This window comes from Ipomoea nil, unplaced genomic scaffold (genome assembly GCF_001879475.1).
Source record: "Ipomoea nil cultivar Tokyo-kokei standard unplaced genomic scaffold, Asagao_1.1 scaffold3087, whole genome shotgun sequence".
NCBI lineage: Eukaryota > Viridiplantae > Streptophyta > Magnoliopsida > Solanales > Convolvulaceae > Ipomoea > Ipomoea nil.
Genome location: NW_017619515.1, coordinates 3,353,923 through 3,372,615, shown reverse-complemented (window position 1 = coordinate 3,372,615; position 18,693 = coordinate 3,353,923). Strand labels below are relative to the sequence as shown.

Sequence of the window (18,693 nt, the reverse complement as noted above, 5' to 3'; positions counted from 1 at the left end):
AACACACTATGGAGAGTTACAATAATCTTTTAATCTGCTGCCATAACAAGATAAACCCTACAAGGGATTAGCGGAACTTGTCTAATTCCAACATACAAACTTCCAGCCTTCTCAGCTGAATCTTTAAAGGCCAATTTAAAATTTAGCGAACAACATTTTTCCCTCAGAATTATAAAAGTTTTACTATAGCAAAGACGGGATGGGAAGCAATGTTACAAATTATAAAAGTTTTACTATAGCAAAGTCGGGATGGGAAGCAATGTTGCAAATTAAAATATGTTAGGCGCCCCTAGGCGCCGGTTTTTTTTTTTCTTTTAAAAAAAAATTAACTAAAATTTGTAAAATTCACTAATAAAACATAAGTTTCCCTTAATTTTTTCTTGCAAACTATTTACGTAAGTGATTGTAAAATTGTTCAAAATATTCTTGAAACCATCTTCTATAAGTACATAAAAAATTAAAATTAAGAGTAAAAGAAGCATTTTTTTGAGAAATTGGAGGTACAAACCGCCTACGGCTATTTGCGTTGGATAGATCTAAAAAAAATTACGCGATTTCAAAATTTTTTTTGTCCAAAACAGATAACCAAGTCAAAAGTTATGCCTTACCAAAGTTTCTACACTTTGCAACTAGTACAAACTTCAGCAAGTCAACACTCATATCTAGTAAATGGGGTATTTTGGTCATTTGATGCTTAACCGCAGATTATCTTTGGCGAATAACCCTAAAAAAAAAAAAAAAAAAAAAAAAAAAAAAAAAAAAAAAAAGAAGTTCAAATGGCCACTGAACGTAACCTGAAAATGCAATCAGGTCACTGAACAAAAAAAAGTGCAATTTTTTAGGCCAATGAACACTCCAAATGTATGCAATTTACCTGATAGCAGGTTACCCCATTTTAGCATCCTTGAGCAAACATAGGTTTGCCTTAAATCCTTAGCAAAGACTTTTACAAAGCATTCTATTTTTTCATAGAAAATGTTTCGTTCAAAAAGGGCTCCAAAACTGGTTGATCGTAAATGAAGAGATTGGTTACGGAGAAATAAAAAAATGGATTCGTATTCACATACATAAGAGTTATATAAGAAGAAGAAAAACCTGCTTATATGGCAGCTGAGTTAGCATTTTTAATAATTTTTAATAATAATTAAAAAAAATTAAATAAATTTGGATGCATTTAGTTCTATTATCATATATTTGAATTTGATTATAAATATTACTCTTTCCGTCTATTTTATATGCTTAGTTCAGTTAACGAGTATTGTTTGCAATTGGTCTTAATTTTGATACATGCTAGGTATGGGATGCTTTCATGAAGAATATATATTTTAGGATTCAACTTTGTTACTATCTCATCATTTGCATAAAGTGGTAGCTTCTCTTGTATATTCACTCCTTCTGTTTCTTAATAATTTGAAGCTTTTTAACTTTCCATTTGACTATTAGTTATTGCTTAGAAAAATCATCTAGTCATCTTTATGAAGCAAACTAGATTATTCTGATCGATCTTACTAAATAGAAATAAAAGTAGGTCCAACTTTTGCTGGAAATGGGGCTGTTTACTAACTGGAAATTTCTGGGAATTTTCAGAAACTGAAAAATAGAAAACAGAAATCATGTTTACTAACACAGTTTCCATTTTGAAAACTGAAAATAATTTCTGAAAATTTTTGAAAAACTAGAACACACTTAAAACTGTTTTCGAAATGGAAAACAGAATCATCTATCATCTATTTAGTTATATGTCACTATAACCACATTACTATGATTACATTCATTATTATCTTATTTTATACTTATCACTATCTTCTATCTTTTCTACTTACTTTACTTATTTAAAGATAATTTATTTGCTTACACTTTAAAGTTAGACATTATTTACATTATCAAAATTAAGAATTAAACTCTATATAATGCTTTAGATTTTGATTGAACTCGATAGATTATTAATTCGAATATTTTTAATTATGTTACATCATAATACATGTTCAGTCCAGATATCGGATATTAAAATCTCACATATATTAGAATTCAAAGTAAAAATTATATATTCATATACATGTCATTCAAATGAATATATCCAAAAAATTAAGTTAAATATTAGCTCAAAAATTATTAATATTATCTAAACTAAATTTTAGGTGAAAACTGAAAAATTAGAAAACAAAAAACAGAAAACAGTTTTCAGTTAGTAAACAAGTTTTCTAAACAGAAAACTGAGAATGGAAAACTGAGAATGAAAACTAAAAAATGAGAAAACAGAAAACAGAAAACAAAAAATAGTTTTCTGAAACAAAAATTTATATATTTAGAAACTACACTAAAAGTACTATTAAACACAAAAAAAAAAAATCAAATTTAAAAATAAGTAAAAAATACTAAAGAAAATAAACAAAGAAGAAAGAGTTGTTTTGACTAATAAATAGTAAGTATGACAAATAAAATGGTACACAGAGAGTATTATACTAATACTAAATTTAATATTTTGAAAATTTGAATTAAAAATAATTTCAGTCAAGCCTCGTTCCGACTTTTTTTTTTTTTAATTTTTTTAATTTTTAAAATTTATTATTAAAAATGCCAACTCAACTGTCACGTAAGCAGGTAACCTGTTAAAATTGATAGTAACATGCTATTATGTGAAGTTGCATACATTTGGAGTGTTCAGTGGTCTAATTTCATTTTTTTTTTTTTCGTTCAGTGGCCTAATTGCATTTTCCGGTTACGTTCAGTGGCCAATTTGAACCTTATTTCCAAAAAAAAAAAAGAGGGCAGACTAGGCGGTCTAGGTGGCGCCTATACCGCCCGGCCGCGGAGGAAGCCGATTCCGGCCTTCCTCGCGATTTTTACAACACTAATGGAAGGGGAATGAAACTTCATAATTAGTTCTTCCCGATGTCCTTCAGTCCACAAATCTGCTCTTCTCCCTGACTGACAGAATAAGATTATTTCCTTCATTAAACCCGTCTTTAATCTGTGAACAAGGCCAATACACCAATGGTCAATCACATTGCAAATGCATATCGATGAATCGTTCCTATTTCCCTTTTCTTGTTTCAAATCGCTTACGTGAGTAAGAAGAGCTTCATTAGTTGGAAGCCTCAGATCATATTTGTTGCCCCCGCTTTCAGAAGAGACGCCTAAAGCAGTCCCGAGACAAGTGTTTCGTAGTGAGCTAGAGTACAAACTTCAATAAGAAAATAATATGACATACCGTTTCGCTATATAGACAAGAGCCATGATGACCATGGTTACGAGTAATGAAGACTGAAATTAGTATTTTATCACAAGATCATTGCAACAACCAATAAATAAAATAAACCACTGTCCACTGCCAAATTAGTCATGAAATATAGAGCGACTATTTCGGCTTCTATATCTATTGTTCATACATAAGAAAAATTATCGGTGCTAGAGCTTAGATTAAAATTTCTCGCTTAATTACTTAACCCTTTCTCACTTTCAGCATAGGATAATTCATTGTAGATACTAGATAGATTGTTATTCTCTTATTCAGACCTAAATATTAATCATTTTCATAATTCATTGTAGATACTAGATAGATTGTTATTCTATTATTCAGACCTAAAAATTAATCATTTTCATATATTTTAGCATATGGATATACAGTAATACAGACTTAAACAAATGGACACACGAGTTACAGATACTGAGATACATACACCAAATGGAAAGAAGATAATAATCGCCAATATGTATAAAAGTTATTAATGCGAGTATGAGACTTAGATAATAAAATAAATAACTCAGAAGTTTATAACAATTCCGTTGTAGTCTAGTTGGTCAGGATACTCGGCTCTCACCCGAGAGACCCGGGTTCGATTCCCGGCAACGGAATAATTTTGCCCCTTCACCGGTGCCGGACAAATTAAAGATTTTTTGGGATAAGCATCCTAGGGAAATATCAACATACAAACCTTGTTCATGTTTTACACATGCTATGAATTATGATTCTCAAAATCTCCTATTGGATTTGCTCCGACGTTTCTCGACAAAAATGTCTAATTTCCTCACATGTTTTTCAACAAAAATGATACCAAGAGGTATCTTCTCCAACTTCATCACCCTCTATCCTGTCTTCCACTTCTCACTTCTTGCTTGCACTCTATAAATGGACCCCTCCAGAAGCTTAACAATGGCAGCTCTCAGATCCTCAGCTTTGGCTCATATATGGCTCACTCCGTAGCTCTAGCAACTCTTGGCCTCACTAAACCCAATCAAATCCAACGTCCCAAGGTTCTTTAATTTCTTACTTTCTCTTAACCATACTGCTAGCTAACAACTCATTCCTTTTTCCTTTCTTTTCTTATATTCTTTGTTTTCATCTATATGCATGCCTTCTTACATGGATTTTCATTCAAAATGATGCTTTTTCATGCAAAAAATAGTAAATTTGAGGCTTTTATGAGAAAATATTTACTAAAGTTCAAAACTTTGTTGTTATGGGCTGTGATTCTGTGAAAGATATTGATTGCTGCAAGAGAGGTCGATTTGCTGGAATGGAAAGGAGACATACTTGCAGTAGGTGTGACAGAGAAGGACATGGCTAGAGACCCAAATTCCAAGTTCCAAAATTTGATCTTGCAAAAATTGGACTCAAAATTGGGTGGTTTGCTGTCTGAGGCCTCATCTGAGGAAGATTTTTCTGGGAAATCTGGTCAATCCATTGTCCTAAGACTGCCTGCTCTTGGGTTTAAAAGGATTGGGTTAGTTGGGCTCGGGTCAGTAGTTTCTTCAACCATTGCTTATCGTACTCTCGGTGAGACTATTGCTGCAGCTGCTAAATCTGCTCAGGCAAGTAGTGTTGCTGTTGCACTTGCTTCGGCTGAAGGCCTCTCGGTGGAATCGAAGCTCAGTGCTGCCTCTGCAATGGCAACCGGTACCTGTTTTCCCGAGTAGCTTAAACTTTATTGTCATATATATCATTCTGAATTAAAACATTAAACTAGGTAAAACATCTTGAATTGTCGTAGGAATTGTGTCGGGGACTTTTGAAGATAACAGGTTTAAGCTAGAGCCAAAGACTCCCACTCTCAAATCTGTCGAGATTCTTGGCCTTGGAACTGGACCCGAGATTGAAAAGAAACTGAAATACTCAGAAGTTGTTAGTTCTGGTGTGATATTCGTGAAAGAGCTTGTAAATGCACCTGCCAATGTACTAACCCCTGGTTAGTAGTTTCAGGACCATAACTTTATATATTGCTCATCTTTTCTTGGTTTTACGATCTTTTAGTTTTCGTTTTCTGATCTTTTAATTTGTTATGCTGCAGGGGCACTTGCCGAAGAGGCCAAAAATATTGCTTCATTGTACAGTGATGTTCTTACTGCAACAATCTTGGATGTTGAGCAGTGCAAAGAATTAAAAATGGGTTCTTTTTTAGGCGTTGCTGCAGCTGCTACAAATCCTTCTTATTTCATTCATTTGTGTTATAAGCCTTCGAGTGGATCGGTCAAAACGAAGCTAGCTTTACTTGGAAAGGGAATTACTTTTGACAGGTAATCGACGATTTAAGTGCTTTGAATTGGTTTTGCCTCACTAACTTTGCACTTAAAGCTTGTGAAGAATGATGGATCTTAGTAAAGTAACTACATTTCTGTTTCTTGCTATGTTATTAGTTCTTGAATAAATTCCTTTTATCGTTCTAGTGGCGGGTACAACCTCAAGATTGGAGCAAATTCCTCGATCGAGCTCATGAAGAAAGATATGGCGGGTGCTGCAGTAGTCTTTGGTGCAGCGAAAGCTATCGCCCAAATAAAACCTGCTGGAGTGGAAGTAAGTCTTATCATGTGTAGATATCTTCGTTTCGGTTCACTAAATTTGAAAATTCGGATTGCCTCTGCCTCGTATCCCGAAACTATTGTGATAATATGGCAGGTACATTTCATTGTTCCAGCGTGCGAAAATATGATTAGCGGGACAGGCATGAGGCCTGGAGACATTCTCACAGCTTCAAATGGGAAGAGAATCGAGGTAACTTATGCAGCACTGGTGTTACGTTGTCTATCTCGATCTGATTATATCGTTGTGTTGGGTGTTATCGATCCGTTCTTTTGATAGGTTACAGACACTGATGCTGAAGGGAGGCTTATACTTGCAGATGCTTTAGTATATGCCTCGAAACTGGGAGTAGAAAAGGTATCTATCTGCAACCAGACAAACTCATATTCCTAATCTCTATATGAGACAAACTCAACAAATATGTATGTAACAGATTGCAGCATAACTGTTAATAACATGTTTAACCATGCAGATGGTTGATCTGGCTACACTTACTGGTGCCTGTATTACTGCTCTTGGGCGATCTGTTGCTGGTATGCCTTTGTAGATTATGTATTTATGGAGTTATTGAATCGTTAACCGAAATGTATATGATAATGGGGGGAAAACTAGGGATTTTTACGCCTAGCGAAGATCTGGCGAAAGAGGTGCTTGAAGCAGCAGATGTGGGTGGTGAGAAGCTTTGGAGGATGCCCTTGGAGGAGAGTTACTGGGAGACCATGAAATCCAGTATTGCTGACATGATAAATGCAGGTTCTCTTGATGGTGATGCAATTACTGCATCTCTTTTCATGAAACAGGTACTATAAATGTTGCTCTCGGGGGTGACTGGGAAACCTGTAGCCATTATCCGAGGTTGTATGTGCACTAGGTAAATCCCGCCTTGTGACCTTAGCTGGCAAAGGACCACAATGAGGTAGTTGATCAGTAAACCAACCTAGGTTACCCATAGCTGACTGGTTCAAACCGTGAAGGTAGGCTACTCCCGTTGAGAGTCAGTCTTGTACCTTGTGGTTATCAAGTCAACAACCTGACCAACTTAGCTGAAGCTATAAATGTTGCTCTCGGGGGTGACATGGGAAACCTGTAGCCGCTATCCGAGGTTGTATGTGCACTAGGTAAATCTCACATTGTGATCTTAGCTGGCAAAGGACCACAAGAAGGTAGTTGATTAGGAAACCAACCTAGGTTACCCATAGGCCCATAGCTGACTGGTTCAAACCAAGAAGGCCAATAGGCTACTCCCGCTGAGAGTCAGAATTTTACCATGTGGTTACTGAGTCAACAGCCTGACCGACTTAGCTGAAGCTATAGATGTTGCTCTTGAAACTACAATGTTGTGCTTGCAGTTTTGAAGCTAGAGCATGTTCAGATCCTATGCATTTGTCTTTTGACATTGTAGCTGGAAATAAAAACTTGAGATTTTTGACCATTGTTTTGCAGTTTGTTGATGAGGAAGTGGAATGGTTGCATATTGACATGGGTGGTCCAGCGTGGGATTACAAGAAGAACATTGCAACTGGGTTTGGCACCACTACTATGGTGGAATGGGTGCTCAAACACTCTTCTTAGATTAATTTTGGTTCTTCTAAGGTGGATTCTTCATGTCCACTAGTTGTAAATGAAGTTGGTTTGATTAACAAGAGGAAATGAGAAATCCTAAGCACATACACTTTTGATTTATTAACATTGTGACGGTAAGTTAACTATTCGATTAACTCAATTAGAATTATTCTAAAAACATGTTATACTTTGATTTATAGGAAATGCACTAATCGCTATATGAAAGTGCACTTTAGGTGAAAAATTCAAATTGTGATTTAGGAGACAAATGATCATAAGGAGTTAAACCAATTTAGATTACTTATATATTATATGCTCAAACAAATAACGTCAGTAGATAAAACCAATGGAGAGTAAAACTTGAAACCTTATAGTTATTAAGTCAATTATCGACAAATTCGATTGAAGTCATCTCCAAAACATTTTATACTTTGATTTATAGGAATGCATGTAATCGCTACACAGAAATGTGCATGAGTGAAACCCATTTTGTGATCATAGCCGACAAATGACTATAATGAGGTAAACTAACTTAAGTTATTCATAATTGACCGCTACTTCAAACCAAGAATGCCAATTAACAATGTCCAAGCTAGCTATTTGTCTTTCGATACGTTTTTGGATTAAAAAGTAAGATATTTTTAAATGTCTGAAGATTAAAAAAGTAAAAATATTATTATAATTGAAAGATAAAAAACAAATAAAATTGTATACAAGATTAACAATCCAATTTACAAACTAGGGAAAGAGATGTATTTAATAAATACAAAGAGTTCTAGTCATAAGGAGAAGGAGAAGAAAGAGTTAATACTCAAAATGGTCCCTCGACTATGCTATAATTATCAATTTGGTCCTCAATTACCATTCTTACCCAATTAAGTCATCAACTATGTAACTTTTACTCAATTAAGTCCTCAACTATACAATTCTTACCCAATTTAGTCTTCAACTATACAATTCTTACCCAATTTAGTCCTCTGTATTAATTTGACTGTTTGTTGACTGTCAAAAGTCGTGATAAAATTATAATTTTACAAGATTTCTCCTTCCTCTCCATTTAGCAATGCCAAACCATGCAGCAATACACTCCGATCAGATTTCGATCGTCAAAAAATCGTTGGAAATCAAATTCATGGGCTATCCGATGTATAACCACTACTTCGATACTGACAAGTTTAGAACCCAACCGGAGCTTATTGCTACATGGTTTGACGCTGCTAAATGAGGAGGAAGGAGAAAACTTGTAAAATTACAACTTTATTTCCATTTTTGACAGTCAACAAACAGTCAAATTGACAAAGGATTAAATTGGGTAAAAATGAGTTAATACCCAAAATAGTCCCTCGACTATGTCGTAATTACCAATTTGGTCCTCGACTATCATTCTTACCCAATTAAGTCCTCAACTATACAATTTTTACCCAATTTAGTCCTTTGTCAATTTGACTGTTTGTTGACTGTCAAAAGTGGAAATAAAGTTGTAATTTTACAAGTTTTCTCCTTCCTCCTCATTTAGCAGCGCCAAACCATGTAGCAATAAGCTCCGGTTGGGTTCTAAACCTGTCAGTATCGAAGTAGTGGTTATGCATCGGATAGCCCATGAATTTGATTTCCAACGATTTTTTGACGATCGAAATCTGATCGGAGTGTATTGCTGCATGGTTTGGCGCTGCTAAATGGAGAGGAAGGAGAAATCTTGTAAAATTATAATTTTATCCCGACTTTTGACAGTCAACAAACAGTCAAATTAATACAGAGGACTAAATTGGGTAAGAATTATATAGTTGAGGACTAAATTGGGTAAGAATTGTATAGTTGATGACTTAATTGAGTAAAAGTTACATAGTTGAGGACTTAATTGGGTAAGAATGGTAGTTGAGGATCAAATTGGTAATTATGGCATAGTCAAGGGACCATTTTGGGTATTAACTCGGTAAAAATTGTATAGTTGAGGACTTAATTGGGTAAGAATAATAGTCGAGGACCAAATTGGTAATTACGACATAGTCGAGGGACTATTTTGGGTATTAACTCGAGAAGAAATTATAGTGTTACTAGAATACAAGGTCCTAATAGTAAGTTCCGAAAGAATGTTGTTTTTATTCGTAATTTAATTGAGCGGGTAGAGTATAATTCTGGACAAAAATTTCTAGGTTTTTTTTAAGAAAAAAGGAAATATTGAATTAAATCCGGATACATTTCGGTGCGCCCGTGATATCATTCATCATCATCATCATCATCATCATCATCATCATCATCATCATCATCATCATCATCATCATCATCTAAACCCCTCCCCCACGTTTCACTTTGTTGCAGTGTATAAATACAGAGTCGTACACGCTTCAAAATGGCCGCTTTGAGTTTGAGATCCTCAGTTTTGGCTACTAATATCGCGGTCGCTGCCGTTTCCACATCTACTTCCACTTCTACTTCTTCCATTTTCTTGAAATTCCGATCTACCTCCGCCTGGGCTATTTCCTTCTCGGTTTCGCCCCTCTGCTGCAGAAGACCTAGGCGTATGGCGCACTCCATAGCTCGGGCCACTCTTGGCCTCACTCATCCCAATCAAATCGAACGCCCCAAGGTTCTTTCTTTCTTTCTCTTAAACCATACCAACAACTCATTCGTTTTTTTCAATTTTTTTTCTTTGATTGTTTATTTTTTGAAGTAAAAATCTGCTTATATTTGATGTTTTCTCCAATGGGTTTATTGTTTTAGCAATCTAAGTAGATTTTGCTTTTCTTTAAAATTTTACACTTGAAGTCAGCGAGCAATCAAGATTTAATGGTTGAGATTGTTGGAAAAAGTATGTGGTCGTTTTCGGATTGTGATATGTTCTATTTGTGTTTGGTGGTTTTAATTCAAGATTGGTATGTTTTTTTATGAGAGAATATTTATTGAAGTCTAAAACTTTTGTTATTCTGGGCTACGGAAGATATCATTTGCTGCAAAAGAGGTTGATTTGCTTGAATGGAAAGGAGATATCCTTGCAGTGGGTGTAACAGAGAAGGACATGGTTAAAGACGAAAATTCCAAGTTCCAAAATTTGATCTTGCAAAAGTTGGATTCAAAATTGGGTGGTTTGCTGTCCGAAGCCTCCTCCGAGGAAGATTTTTCTGGGAAATCTGGGCAATCCACTGTTCTTAGACTTCCTGGTCTTGGTTCTAAAAGGATTGGGTTAGTTGGGCTTGGATCAGCAGTTTCTTCAACCACTGCTTATCGTACTCTCGGTGAGACTATTGCTGCAGCTGCTAAATCTGCTCAGGCAAGTAGTATTGCTGTTGCACTTGCTTCAGCCGAAGGCCTCTCTTCGGAATCAAAGCTCAGTACTGCCTCAGCAATAGCAACCGGTATCCTCGAGAAACTTTGTTTGAGACTTTGAGCTAAAATTTATCATATCATTCTGAATTGAGACATTAAACTAGGTAAAATATCTTGAATTGCCATAGGAACTGTGCTGGGGATTTTCGAAGATAACAGGTTTAAGTCAGAGTCAAAAACTCCCACTCTCAAATCTGTTGAGATTCTTGGTCTTGGAACTGGACCCGAGATTGAAAAGAAACTGAAATACGCAGAAGATGTTTGTTCAGGTGTGATATTTGGGAAAGAGCTTGTAAATGCACCTGCCAATGTACTTACCCCTGGTTAGTAGTTTCAGAACCTTGTTTAATGTCCTTTTCGATTAGCCCATAACTTTATATATTGCTCATATTTTCTTGGTTTTCTGATCTTTTAGTTTTATGTGGATTCTTATGCTACAGGGGTACTTGCCGAAGAGGCCAAAAATATTGCTTCTTTGTACAGTGATGTTCTTACCGCAACAATCTTGGATGTTGAGCAGTGCAAAGAATTGAAAATGGGATCTTATTTAGGTGTCGCTGCGGCTTCTGCCAATCCTCCTCATTTCATTCATTTGTGCTACAAACCTACGAGTGGGTCGGTGAAAACCAAGCTGGCTTTAGTCGGAAAGGGATTGACTTTTGACAGGTAATCCGTGTTTTAAATGCTTTGGTTTTGCCTCACTGACGGTGCAATCCAATCTTTACTTATCAAAAAAGAAGAGACAACTTTGTACTTAAAGCTTGTGAAGAAACCAATTTGGTTGGCGTGAGTGGCCATGCACTCTTGTCCCTTAAGAGAGGTCTGGAGTTCGAACCCCGTCTCATATGGAAAAACCAATCTGGCCAGCACTTTGCCCCTTAATTGGACCGTCCCCTTTAACTGGGCCGGCCCGATGCGAACGGGGATTAGTCTGAGTATGGTATGGGCTTAAAGGTGCCTGGCTTAAAGGTGCCTCCTACAGTTAGGGTCTGCTCAAGACACCTCGGACCAAAAAAACAACTACATTTCTATCTGTTGCGAGTTTTTTTGTTTAGTTCTTGAATAAATCAATTTTATCGTTCCAGTGGCGGTTACAACATTAAGACCGGACCAGGTTGCTCAATTGAGATCATGAAAGTTGATATGGGCGGTGCTGCAGCAGTCTTGGGTGCAGCAAAAGCTATTGCGCAAATAAAACCCGCGGGAGTTGAAGTAAGTCTTATCGTCACTCCTCCAAAGGGGATATTTTCTTTTCGAGTTGCTAAATTTGCGGGCATTTGGATTGCTCTCGTCTCGTACCCTAAAATTGTTGGGATATGGCAGGTACATTTCATTATTGCTGCATGTGAAAATATGATTAGTGGGACAGGCATGAGACCTGGAGACGTTATCACAGCTTCAAATGGAAAGACAATCGAGGTGATATTCTTCAACTTATGCAGCACTGCTGTTGTCAATGCCGAAGTTTCAAGTTGTTTACAATAACTAGGCCCTAACTTTCGGTCATTGAGTTTCGAGTGTTTGAATGCCATCTTTGTTCTGCAATTTCGTATCGATCTGATTATATGGTTGCCTCGGTTTTGTTATTCGTTCTTTTGTTAGGTTAACAACACTGATGCTGAAGGAAGGCTTACGCTTGCAGATGCTTTAGTATATGCCTGCAAACAGGGTGTAGAAAAGGTATTTAAACCCCTACCGTTAGTATATGCCTATTCTTCGTGAGATAATACTCTAAAATCCACCATTCTCGGCCATCCTTGCAGGTAGTTGATCTGGCTACACTGACTGGTGCCTGTATAGTTGCTCTCGGGCCCTCTGTTGCTGGTACGCCTTTGTAGATTTTGTAGTTATGGTGGCAAATACTTTTGGAGCATTTTCGTCTTATAAACTAAGATTGGGTCAGAGTCACTCAATTGGGCTATAATGCACCTGGTCAAACCAGACTAAAAGATTGAATCCAACCAATTAGCTAGTCTAACCCATAGCCTTATAAACTCATATTTTATCAATGTGGGACTCTTAACCGTCTCTTATATATTAAAACCAGGGGTTTTCACACCTAGCGATGACCTGGCGAAGGAGGTACTTGAAGCAGCGGATGTGAGCGGTGAAAAACTTTGGAGGATGCCCATGGAGGAGAGTTACTGGGAGACGATGAAATCTGGAGTTGCTGACATGGTAAACACGGGTGGTCGCCAAGGTGGCGCGATCACTGCCGCTCTTTTCTTGAAACAGGTACTATAAATAAACGTTGCCCTCATTTTCCCCAGTAACGTTGTGTGCGCACTTAGCTATAAAATGTTACAAAAACCACTCCGCCTTATAAGATCTATACAACTATAGAGATTCATCGTGCATTCCTGCCTGAGTGAGTTAACAAAAACCCTGAGATTTCGACCATTAATTTGCAGTTTGTTGACGAGAAAGTACAGTGGATGCATATTGACATTGCCGGGCCAGTTTGGAGTGACAAGAAGAAGAGCGCCACAGGGTTTGGCATTACTACTCTCGTCGAATGGGTGCAGAAAAACTCGTCTTAGATTACACAACAGGTTCTGCACTGACAAGGAAGTTAAAAACGTCGAGACTGGTGATTGCCTGATCTGAAAACGTGGCGGGCTGTGGCAGGAAGAAGTGTTTTTTACAACCTTGTTTAAAGAATAAAAATGCTCTTGTTCCTTGGAAAAGATCAAAAATGTTTTTTTGAGCTGGTTTTATGGGTTATGAATCAAGAGTTCTGACATTGACATTATCAAGCTGGTTTTATGGGTTATATGAATTGGAATTGGGCATGTTCCTTTTATTGTTGCATATTTACATCTTCATTTTGGCTGTTCTAATGTGGCTTCTACATATGCACTAGTTGTAAATGAAGATAGTTTGATACCTCTTTCTACCCACCAATCATTATAGTCCATGTAGCTGTCTAGACCATGTTATCAAATAATGTACATTCATTATACAAATGATGTACTTTTAATATATTAAAAATGTACATTATATTCAGGAAAAGTATACTAGAGTATTGAAAGTATATAATTTTGTATAATGTACATTTAGTACATGAATAATGTAATTTTAATATATTAAAAATGTACATTTTGTTATGGTCCACGCAATAATTTGTCTCTATCCAGCAGATTCAAACTGATGATCTTCAAGTGTAAACATCAATGTAGAGTATATATATCATTGTAGTTAATCACTAGAGTGACGGTGTTGATAACAATCAAATTTGTAATAACTATTATCAGCATTTGATTTACTTTCTTGAAGTCTTTTGCTGACTAAGGTCACACTAGTTGTAGACGTTTGCTGGTTCCTGGTTCACTTTTGTCTGATTTTTTACCGATTAAAATTAAGTAAATTATGAATACCTTAGACTGATTACTTTCTTATAATTATTTGTTGACTAATGTAATCTAAAACATTTATATGATCCTTCGTTGGCTACACAAAGTGAGCTTCACCCTGAACGTACTTTCTTATAACGGAATAAGTTTTTCTGTTTTGTGAAATAAAATAAACACAAAAAATGCAACCATTCAAAAAAAAAAAAAAAAAGTGCAAACTATCTTGTTGGATCTTTCTCCCAACAAATAATAAAGATAAGAAGAACAATATAAAAAGAAAAGATGAAGCCATAAATTTTGACTAAAAATTCACATTCTCGAACGGGCAATGGCTAAATTTTGTTGCGGCACGTGCGAGCCCAGAACCTTTCTTCTCGGTTTCAGACATGATTTGATTCTACAGCGTCCTCTCCGCTGTTCTTTACTGCGTCCACTGCCCCAGCTGTGCTTTGTCTAATAGCAGCACTATTTGCAACAAATTCTCCTGCGCACGCAATCAAGGACCATTGCTTTTCGCAAAGGATGCTCAAAGATTCAATCTTTCTTCCTTGGTAATCTCACAATGTTTCCAGAATCAAATACCATGTAACTCAGAGATTTGGGTTGCCAGGAGATTTGCTGAAAAATGAGTGTTTCCCTAACGCTAATGACCTTCAATCTTCTTGAAGATCAGCCAGAAGACAGCCCCAATTCATGGGATAAGAGGAAAGATTTGTGTGTCAGTGTTATCACCAGCTATTCTCCTATGATTCTCTGTACCCAGCAAGGTAGCTTGGATCTTGCTCTTTACTTTCTTTTTTCCTGGAATGGTTGATCTGGGATTTTCTTTATAATTGTGGGTTAGTTGTTTTTGCAATTTATTATACTTTTGTTTGATCAATGCCAGCTCCTTGGAATGAAAAGGAGAGATTTTTTTATTTTATTTTATTTTTTATTTTTTAAAAAATTGTATGATGAATTGATGATGCTTAATTTCATAGTACTTTTTGGTGTTAGGTGTGAAGTCACAGTTGGACTATCTTCAACAATGCTTGACAGGTAATTTTCTGCAAGTTTCTTAGTTTCTAGTTGCCTAATAACCATTCTTGGCCTGACTTAGAAGGATTAATGAAATTACCCTCCAAGTACAGCTTCTTGTGTATTGGAATTGCGTAGAAATGACCTAAGAGGAAGCATAGAGGATAGGGTTTTATACTTTTATCCTCCAACTCGCTTAAGACTATGATGGGATATCCGTTTTGGAGCTAGCATGAATGATTTGAGAAGACGGGCATTTGAAATTGTTATTAGGAAATGGCGGGATGAGATGATTGTAGTCTGGCAAAGAGAAGGGAAAAGGGATGATGAATAGGAAGGTGGCTAATTGGTTATATATCCGATTTGTTTTCTTTCTTTAATAGATTTCAGATTAAGAAAAAGACACATCCTTTTGCTGATAAATTAGGTTTAAAATGTCGAAATATGATTGCTGATATCAAAGCTTGAACTGTGTGTGTATATACTCAAGCTTGTTGTGGACCATTGTCGAAATATCTTCTCTTCATTTCTTCATTGTTGCGGACCATTGACATTCTTTCCATTTAGGGTAGATAATATGCAACCTTAGCTGATATTTGGACCTATTTGTCATCCCATTTAGGTTATGATCAATTTGGAATTTCAAGAAAAGGAGCCGATGACCCTTCAGATCAGCACTGCACCATTTTTTATGACAAGGAAAAGGTAGAATCGTTAGAACAATTTTTTTTTTTTTTTGAGAGTACTACTGACTTTGTTACAATGCAATATCTGTTCATAATTACTTTCTCAACCTACTGAAGCACAAAGAGTCAATACTGCCTCCATGAGGCTCGAACCCATAACCTCCTATATGGGAGAGCAGCTTGGTGCCACTAGACGTCTAGACCACAAGGTCATTGGCGAGCAAAAACATTTTCTACATGAACTATTTGTCAACAATGGATTTTAGCGATAAAAATTGATACCAACTATTTTTGTTCCCCGTGTTCTGGATGAAGGTGGAGCTTTTGGAAGGTGGAACATTTTGGTTGTCGGAGTCACCATCAGTGCCTGGAAGCATGTCTTGGGGGTCCACAGTACCGTGCATTGCGACTTGGGCGATATCCTTTCGTTGTTTTATAAGCTTTCCAATGCGTTTTTTTAGTCTATAATCGCTTTTGCTGCTTGGAAACGCAATGCAAGATTCGTTCCCTTGACGAGTTGTGTACACATTCCAGCTAAAAGGAGTCGAACCACCGGGTTTTTCATTTCAGATTGTAAATACAAACATGGACGAGTTCAGTGCACGTGCTAGAAGGCGAGGTGCTTTGCTCACATGGCAACACATTGCGTCCTTACCTCCTAGCTTGTCTGTTGTATATTGTGGAGGATTTAACACGCAGAAAGAATCAACTACAGGCCGTTTTCTTCTTGGGAGATCGAGGTATGACAGTGCTAGCACTTTTATCTTGGTTCTTTACTAGTTTCCTATTTACCATTTAACTCGATTTGTAATCCATACAAAAGTGTTGTTTACTAGCTACCTTCTCAAGCATCATCTTCTTGAAATTATAAATCTTTTTCCCACGTTTCATTATTATTAAAGTGTTATGGAATATATATTTAATATATGGAATCTCTATAGATTAGGCAGTCTTAGGGATTAAGGTAGGTAGGCACATGAAAACTTGTTTCCTATTCGTAGTCTTCTAGCATGTATTTATAGGGCTTTGTATTCTCTTTTTTATAAGACAGTATACAACAGCATGTTTAGAAATCCTCTCTTTACTTTCGTAACATGAAGGTTTTTTTTTTTTTTTTTTTTTTTTTTTTTTTTTTTTTGGGGGAGTTAATACCCAATTTAATACTCGACTATAGTAGTTTTTCTCGATTTAGTCCTAAACGATTTTTTTGGCTTAATTGGATCCTCAACTTTGATGATTTTTCCTAATTGAGTCCTTGACTGTTAGAATTAAGGACTAAATCGAAAAAAACCACTATAGTCGAGAACTAAATTGGGTATTAACCATTATAGTCGAGAACTAATTTGGGTAAAACTGAAAACTAAAATGGGTATTAATGGAGGGGAAATTACTGAGCGACAGTTACAGATGACTCAATTAGGAAAAAGCATCGAAGTCGATGACCCAATTAAGCACAAAAAGACGTTTAGGACTAAATCAAGAAAAACTTGCATTATAGCCGATGACTAAATTGGGTATTAACTTTTTTTTTTTTTTTAATAAATCAAATCCACTTGGTTGAACATATTGCATAACATTTTTGAGGCAAGATTAGTCATTTGTCTCTTACCTTGCGGTCTTGGCGTCTTGCATACATAATGCCATAAAAAGCTTGTTTAACTTATCTTCGTTGTCATGGACTCGTTTATGCACAAACTTCTGTTATGCATTGGAAACCATCATTGTTATCTTGTCATCATCAAATGCTCATGTATTTTCATCGCAATCATGAGGCTATGATCTCCTAATTCAGCAAGGGAAAAACGATTTGCCATTTTCTTTGTGTGCTACATGCTGACTTCTTTGGCGCTTTCATCGTACAGAGAGCATGGGGTTGTCGGTGACATGAGGGATGCTTGGCCCAATTCTCGTGTAAGGAAAAACATGTCCCTTATACGCACTTATCATGGATTCAAAGGTATTCATCTTCTCGAGTTTCATTATTGTAATTTTTTTTTTTTTTTGTTAGACCACGAGGTGTCCTGAAATTAGGCCCGAACTATAAGAGACACTTTTAAGCCTATACTCAGACTAATTCCCGTTTGCATCAGGCTGGCTTAATTAAGGGGCAAAGTGCTGATCATATTGATTATAGATATGAGAGAAGCATATAAGCTCTCAGTCTCGTACTCTCATTCTTTTTTTGTTTATGACAGGTGACAAACAGGGGCCTCTCGAATTTTTCAAGCTGATTCTAAGAGCGCTTTGCCTTTGCTGGGATCGACAAACTCAAGATCTTCACGTAGACTGGATACTGTTCAGAGGTAGATCTCTTATACCCGCCTCATGTGAAGTGGTGAACGACAACATAGATGGATTTTACCCGTCATCTCACTACCCAATATTTACCGAGTTTGTGCTTCCCCGTTCAGTGAGATTGATCGAAACACCTGCCCAAGAAGGCGGGAACTGAGACTAAAACGTTACGTTCTTCCTCCTTCCCTCTTCGTCTTTCTTAAACCACTGATGTGCATTGCGTGTTGTTTATCGATTCCAGCATTCTCTTCCCGGGGGATGCCTTGTTTTTAAAATTTTTTTGTTTGCTCATGTGGATAGTGCGAAATGATATTATTTTTGGTTCCAAGGCTGCCATGTTCTTTATAGTTCTTCACCTTTTGGAACATTATGCCAATCTGAGCTATCATTCTATCAAGTTGAGCCTCAGAATTTTTATTTTTATGTCCAATATAATGTCCATTGTTGTTAGGTGAATCTTTCCCTTCTTGTAGGGCACATTTCTTGGTATTTGTCAATTCTTCCACCTGCAATTTGTTATCTGCTGAGTGATCTGATTTGGCATCTTTTTTTATTTTTTAAGTAAGATTGTTATAACCTGGGGTGTGGTTGTGTAGAAATGACTCAGTCATCTTAACCAAATGTCAATGGTTCGATCATTGGCTTTAGGTATGGAGCA

General features: G+C 36.5%; 3 protein-coding genes and 1 non-coding gene across 4 annotated transcripts; all 4 read left to right on the top strand.

The window, feature by feature from the left end:
- The first annotated feature begins 3,782 nt into the window (after positions 1–3,782).
- Positions 3,783–3,855, top strand: TRNAE-CUC. The gene has a single exon. It is a non-coding gene; the product is annotated as a tRNA-Glu (tRNA).
- Positions 3,856–3,955: 100 nt separating this feature from the next.
- On the top strand, positions 3,956–7,484 carry LOC109166193 (leucine aminopeptidase 1-like). The gene is made up of 10 exons (XM_019315095.1): positions 3,956–4,254; positions 4,483–4,897; positions 4,992–5,186; positions 5,289–5,514; positions 5,665–5,791; positions 5,894–5,989; positions 6,077–6,154; positions 6,270–6,330; positions 6,410–6,597; positions 7,241–7,484. Exons 1-10 carry the CDS (start codon positions 4,033–4,035, stop codon positions 7,367–7,369), a joined length of 1,737 nt encoding a protein of 578 aa, XP_019170640.1. The 5' UTR covers positions 3,956–4,032; the 3' UTR covers positions 7,370–7,484.
- A 2,163-nt stretch (positions 7,485–9,647) lies between these two features.
- LOC109166192 (leucine aminopeptidase 2, chloroplastic-like) lies at positions 9,648–13,509 on the top strand. Its single transcript, XM_019315094.1, has 10 exons — positions 9,648–9,947; positions 10,299–10,713; positions 10,813–11,007; positions 11,125–11,350; positions 11,770–11,896; positions 12,008–12,103; positions 12,287–12,364; positions 12,448–12,508; positions 12,732–12,919; positions 13,096–13,509. The coding sequence occupies exons 1-10, from the start codon at positions 9,711–9,713 to the stop codon at positions 13,222–13,224; spliced, it is 1,752 nt and encodes a 583-aa protein (XP_019170639.1). The 5' UTR covers positions 9,648–9,710; the 3' UTR covers positions 13,225–13,509.
- An 850-nt stretch (positions 13,510–14,359) lies between these two features.
- Positions 14,360–18,458, top strand: LOC109166198. Its single transcript, XM_019315100.1, has 7 exons — positions 14,360–14,804; positions 15,034–15,075; positions 15,677–15,759; positions 16,056–16,157; positions 16,266–16,480; positions 17,603–17,697; positions 17,936–18,458. Exons 1-7 carry the CDS (start codon positions 14,663–14,665, stop codon positions 18,190–18,192), a joined length of 936 nt encoding a protein of 311 aa, XP_019170645.1. The 5' UTR covers positions 14,360–14,662; the 3' UTR covers positions 18,193–18,458.
- Positions 18,459–18,693: the final 235 nt, after the last annotated feature.